The sequence below is a fragment of the Lucilia cuprina genome, chromosome 5 (genome assembly GCF_022045245.1).
Source record: "Lucilia cuprina isolate Lc7/37 chromosome 5, ASM2204524v1, whole genome shotgun sequence".
NCBI lineage: Eukaryota > Metazoa > Arthropoda > Insecta > Diptera > Calliphoridae > Lucilia > Lucilia cuprina.
Window position 1 is genome coordinate 53,777,946 of NC_060953.1, and position 6,511 is coordinate 53,784,456.

General features: G+C 27.5%; 1 protein-coding gene across 1 annotated transcript; it reads left to right on the top strand.

Annotated features, from left to right (window-relative positions):
• Window positions 1-3,711: 3,711 nt before the first annotated feature.
• LOC111687118 (salivary glue protein Sgs-3) lies at window positions 3,712-6,511 on the top strand (the record flags this gene model as incomplete). Its single annotated transcript, XM_046952547.1, has 3 exons — window positions 3,712-3,770; window positions 5,922-6,039; window positions 6,137-6,511. Coding segments are annotated over exons 1-3 (552 nt in total), but the record flags the coding sequence as incomplete, so codon positions are not given.

The window sequence follows — 6,511 nt, forward strand, 5'->3', positions numbered from 1 at the left end:
CAGTTCTAGTTCAGTTCTAGTTCAGTTAAGTTCTAGTTCAGTTAAGTTCTAGTTCAGTTCTAGTTCAGTTCTAGTTCAGTTCTAGTTCAGTTCTAGTTCAGTTCTAGTATAGTTCTAGTTCTAGTTCAGTTCTAGTTCAGTTTTAGTACAGTTCTACATCAGTTCTAGTTCAGTTCTAGTTCAGCTCTAGTTCATTTCTAGTTCAGTTCTAGTTCAGTTCTTGTTCAGTTCTAGTTCAGTTCTAGTTCAGTTCTAGTTCAGTTCTAGTTCAGTTCTAGTTCAGTTCTAGTTCAGTTCTAGTTCAGTTCTAGTTCAGTTCTAATTCAGTTCTAATTCAGTTCTAGTTCAGTTCTAGTTCAGTTCTAGTTCAGTTCTAGTTCAGTTCTAGTTCAGTTCTAGTTCAGTTCTAGTTCAGTTCTAGTTCAGTTCTAGTTCAGTTCTAGTTCAGTTCTAGTTCAGTTCTAGTTCAGTTCTAGTTCAGTTTTAGTTCAGTTCTAGTTCAGTTCTAGTTCAGTTCTAGTTCAGTTCTAGTTCAGTTCTAGTTCAGTTCTAGTTCAGTTCTAGTTCAGTTCCGGTTCTGTTGTAGTTCAATTCTAGCTCAGTTCTAGTTCAGTTTTAGTTCCGTTCTAGCTCAACAATCCGATACTAATACTTGTAGCTCAAGTAACTTTACCACTTTGAGATATTTTACATCCGCTTGTAACTCTTCTTCAATGACATGTTAATCGTTTCTATTTCATTACGTAAATTAATCACCTTTAGTTTACACTGACATAATTATGCATAATTTTTCATATAAATTAATTTATTTACCATTACCAACGTTAATGTCCCTTTTAAATAATCTAATTTGAATATTAAAGTAATTCTGTTTTTGTTACAGTGTATTTTATTTACATCTTTCTTAACATTTGACACTTGTTAATGTTTTTTACGACACTTGTCATAAGTGTTTTTTTTTTTTTGTCTACATCTTCAATATAATTTTGTATTTGTGTTAAACAATACCCAGTAGTTTTACAACTGTACACAGTTTTGTGTCTTGTGTTGTCACTTAGGTGTGCTTAAGTAACTAATGAAATACCCAGGTGTCACTTTAGAGTCCTTGAGTAATCTGTAAAGGAAATACTTTAAATTGTTCTTAGCATCCTTTTCGAAAGAAGTTCTTAAGCTCATCTTATTATGAAGCGAAATTAGAATTGAGTTTGAACTCTTGATTATATATATTCTAGTCAATCACTTCGAACTGCAGGGTATTTTTACAAAAGTCTGTGTTGTTTTTTGATTTTTCTTTTCGACTAGTGTTTGAGCATCTCACCTAATTTTAAGTTTTGTTAAGAGAAAAATTAATGTTGTTTGAAAAAAAATATATATTTAAAAAAATATTTATGTATTTTTTCAATTTTAACTTTATATTAAGTCTGACATTTAATTGACAGATTTAGGCAATTAGTCAAAATCTTGCTGTTTTCTCGCCTTAAAGCATCTGTGCCTACTATGAAGTTTTTTAAATACCCAGTTTACCTTAGAATATTTTCAAAGATTTAGTTGGGTTTTAATATTGTTTTTAAAAAAAATTTATAGATTTTTATTGAATTTCAAAAAAATGAAGAAGCAATCAAGTTCTAATTCCCACCAGACTTATAAGAGATTTTAGTTGTTTTCTTTAATATTAGAGACAAAAAAAAAAACGTTCTTTACTTTAAGACTTGTAATTTGTTCACGTTCTTAAGTTGTAGATTCCAAATATGGATTTTTATAGTTAAAGCGGTTTTCAATGACTTTGACGGGGTTAATTAATTACTTTTGTTTATGTTTTCGAGGATAGTTTTCTATGTAAATCGATTAGAGATTTTTTTCATTTCAAATTCGAAAAAACGTATAAAATTGATATAAAAGGTCAAAGTTCAAGTTTGAAAAAATTTTAAAAAATTTAAAGACCCTGAGATAAAAATGTGCTTTTATAACCAATTAAGCTGTTTTGAATCCGAAACTCAACTCAAAGCCTCTGATAGGACAATTTTTTCACACTTTAATCTAAGATATCTCGAAAACCATATATGATGAAAAAATTCTGAGATTAGATTTGCATTTCACGCAGTTGAACGCTTTAACGATTATTCTAGTTTCTTGTTTTACATTTTTTTGTATATTTAATTAAGCAAAATATTATACAATTTGGGTTGAAATAAGTTCAAAATTTCTTTGAGTTCAAAGGTCAATAATTTGAAAAATACACGCTAAATATTTAAACATCACAAAATAAGTTTAAAATGTTGAAAAATATTTCAAAATTTTTAAAAAATCCTGATTTAGATTAAAAAGTGTTTTTGAAAATAGTGGAAAATTGCTAAATATTTTAATATAACGAAAGGTCACTGTAGAGATTAAAGTTTATTTATTATAATGGTAGATATTTTCATCGATAATAAAAGGATTAGTTTGAAACTTTTAGGATTATAGATAAAAACAATTAAAATACGCTAAAGATCTAAAGCTCACAGAGGAGTTCAAAGGTCAAATATTGTAATGTTTATTATTTTCTGCGTAATAAATAATAAGTTTTACTAATCTATATGAACATTTATTTAACCAAAACATCATAACGTACATCATTTTTAAAGCAAAAAAATTATTTAGGTTCAAAGGTCAAAGATACATTTTTTGAAAATGTTGCAAAATATTTTGAAAATTTAAAAGGAATTTAAAAATAATTAGGTTCAAAAGTCATTGAAATGTCAAAAATTCTTCGAATATTTTAAAAATTTGAATGGAATATTAAAACATTTTAAATATGCTAAAGATTTAAAAGTCATTCCAGGCCAAACTTCAATTATTTTATTTAGTTGTCAAATATTTAAGTTCATAAAAGGTCAAATGTCAATTATTTTATTTAGTTGACAAATATTTTTTACAAATTATGAGAATCTTGAAGACATTTTTAAGAAATATTTAAATAATTAAAATTCGTTAAAATGCTAAAGGTCCCAGAAAAGGTCAAAGGGCAAATATTGTGATAAGTGAACTTTTTCTTCTGAAATATCGCAAAAATTTATAAAAATAATTTAAATTAAAGTCATAGTTCAAATTTAAAAGGAATTTTAAAACAATTGACCTCTCATTGTAGAGGTCAAAGGTTACTTGCTTCAACCGTTAAAAGTTTTCCTGCGAATATTTCAAATTTGATTCGACTTTTAGAGAATTTTTATAAAAATTAAAAAGGCGGTTTTTAAATAGAGATTTATACTTTTTATATTATTTTGTAGTCTATATTTTATTGTTTTTAAAGTTAGTAATCAGAAAAAATTTAGTAACTGTCCAGCGTTAAAAAAAACAAATGCATTTCAAGTCATGGCCTCCGGTAGGATAGTGTTCAAATCTTGCAAAGAGGAGGTTATGGGTTCGATACTCACTATGCATTATACACTCTTGGTATCAAATAGACACCGACGTGTTTATAATTTATTTATACCATCCATTGTCAAAGTATGTACGGATAGTTGTCAAATCATAAACACAGATTCCATCCACGACAGCCGGCGTTTTTAACTATTTATAAAATAAAATATTTTATAATATTTATTTATATTTTGGTAATTTTTCGAAGTAAAATCAATGTGTTAACAAGGTGACAACGATATGTCGTTAAACAGAGCGTTCTGTTGTCGGGTAAAATTTAAATTGTAGAAATCATAATGATTGATTGACGAAATGACACAAAGCGTAATGGCAATGACTACAATGCGTTGTTGCAATAACAACGATGAGTTGTAAACATTAAAAATTTGGTTGTCAATATGATAACTGGGTTTTATGTTTTATACACTTCTGTGGTAAGCTCAATTTCGTGACTTTTCTTAAGCCAGAAAAAGAAGAACTTCCCAAGAAGCAAAAAAAGAAGTAGAATTTACTCAATGAAAGTAATGAAAGAGACCTGGAAAATTATGATTTTAACACAGGTTTGTCATAGAAGGGATGTCGTTTTTATTTGATTCCAAATTCACTACATCTGAAGTGATTCTCAGAAAGTAATGTTCTTTTTTTTTGGAAGTTAGTAGGAAGTGAACTAGTAGTATTATTGAAAACAACTTATTTGACTTAAATAATCTCAGCAACAAAAGAACATCCAAAGAAGCGAAAAAGAAGTAGAATTTATTCCATGGAGGTACTAAAAGAGACCTAAAGAAGTAATTATTTTAACACAGGCTTGTCATAGAAGGAATGTTTTTTTTTTTATTTCATTACACATTCACTACATCTAAAGTCATTCTCAGGAAGTAATTTTTATGTTCTTTTTTGGAAGTTATTGGGAATTGAATATGATGTATTATAGAATACAACTAATTTGACTAAAATAATTCCAGCAAGAAAAGAACAATGAAGCAAAAAATAAGTTGAATTTATTCCATGAAAAAGACCTGTAGAACTGATGATGTCATAGGAGGAATGTTCTTTTCATTTAATTCCAAATTCACTACATTATTAGGTTATTAGGAAGTGATATTGTAATATTATAGAAAACAACTAATTTGACCTCAATAATCAATACAAAAATATATGCCTTCAATTTTAAACAAAATTGTATTCTTTTCGCTTCATTGGCAGTGAATAAACATCACTTCCAAAGAAGATAAACTAATTCATTTAGTGCTACTTTTGAAGTAGTGATAAATGTTATTCTTTTGGAAGTACTTCCCTTTCTTTTAGCTGGGTAGGGTTTTTTCCTCTGAAAGCTAACGTTTTTAATTATATTGGAAGTTTACTCAACTTCCGTTTAAAATGCGAAGAATTACGAAAGCGGATGCTTAGTTCGATAAACTGGATAAATTAACTATTTCAGCATAACAAATAATTTAGAAATAAAGTGCATAATGTGATCATTTAAAGATCAAGTTTAAAATTGATTATATCTAAGATAATCTGCAAAATTTGTTAAAAAACCAAACTTTTACTTGGTATTCAAATCTATCAAGAACAAAAACATAAAAAACAATGATATTATTTAAAAATAAAAGATTTCCGGGTATTTAATTAAAAGGGTTTTAAAATTTATATATTCATTTCAATATAGTTAACATATAAAATAGCTTTAAGCTAAAATAGCTAGAACTTAATTAGCATTAAGTTTTCTATTAAATAATATCCAAACAAAAAAAAAAGCTATAAATAATTTATAGATTTTTGATAAGCTACAAACAAAAGCTGTATAAATAGTAGATAAATTAAAGAAATATAAAATTAAAAGAAAATATATAAAAAGAATCTTTGATGATTTAATGAAAATGTCCTTGAACTAATTATAATGACATAATTAACTAAAGCCGTTAAATATTTTCAATATTTTTTTTTTTTTAACAAATTAAAAAAAGTGGTTAAATAATAAATAATTTAACCACTAATTGAGGCTTCTTCCTTTATACTAAAACAAAAAAAAAACAAAAAAAAAAATGTATATTTTTTTTGCCAAGGTAACTTAATAATTATCATTATTAATATCAATATCTTTAGCTGGGGGTTATTTTTTAATTTTTTATAATTTTATTAACATTTACTTAATTGTGTAACAAATTTCTATAAAATCTCTGCATTAATAAGAAACCAAGAAAAAATTAATTTTATACACAATTTAGTTAAATAATTGAGATAAACCGCGTGAAACCTTCATTTCAAAAAAAATTATATATAAAAGTGAAAAAGACAATAGGTTTATTAACATTGTAATTAAAGCAATAATTACAATAATAATTACTAAAAAATAAATATTTTTTTTAAATTTTTGGCTAAAAGCTAAAGTTATTTATTAATTTGTTTAAATGATTTGGACAGTGACAGTTTATAACAAATTATAAATTTTATTAAAAAAAAAATTTGTTAAAATCCTCAAATTTGCATAGTAGTTAGTTACAGATTTCTTTTTACAGATTTATTTTCTACCAATTAATTAACATTTTCTACTTTTCTTTACAGAGGAGCGCATTTATTTTGTTGACGCTATGCGTCATTGGTATTTATGCCGATACTAATGATGAATTCCTTGTGGTATGCTATACTTAATATCTATTCAAACTTTACTTCTTTTACAGGTTTTTGTTTGCAACCAATTAAATTTGTTTTGTTTTTTTTTAATAAAATTTAGAGAAAAATTCGTGAATCCTTTGAAGGTTACAGCTATCCTCCACCTGAACAGCCATTCACTTATCCTCCACCCGTAGTTAGCACTCGTGCTCCAGTTACTACACCCAAGCCAACAACCCGTGTGCCAGCAACTTACTTGCCACCCACCAACAAACCACAAACACCAGCTACAACCCGTGCTACACCTAAGCCAACAACACGTGCTCCTGTGACTACACCCAAGCCCACTACCCGTGTGCCAGCTACTTATTTGCCTCCCACAAATAAGCCACAAACTCCAGCTACTACACGCGCTACACCAAAGCCCACTACACGTGCTCCTGTCACTACTCCTAAGCCAACAACTCGTGTGCCTGCAACTTACTTGCCACCCACC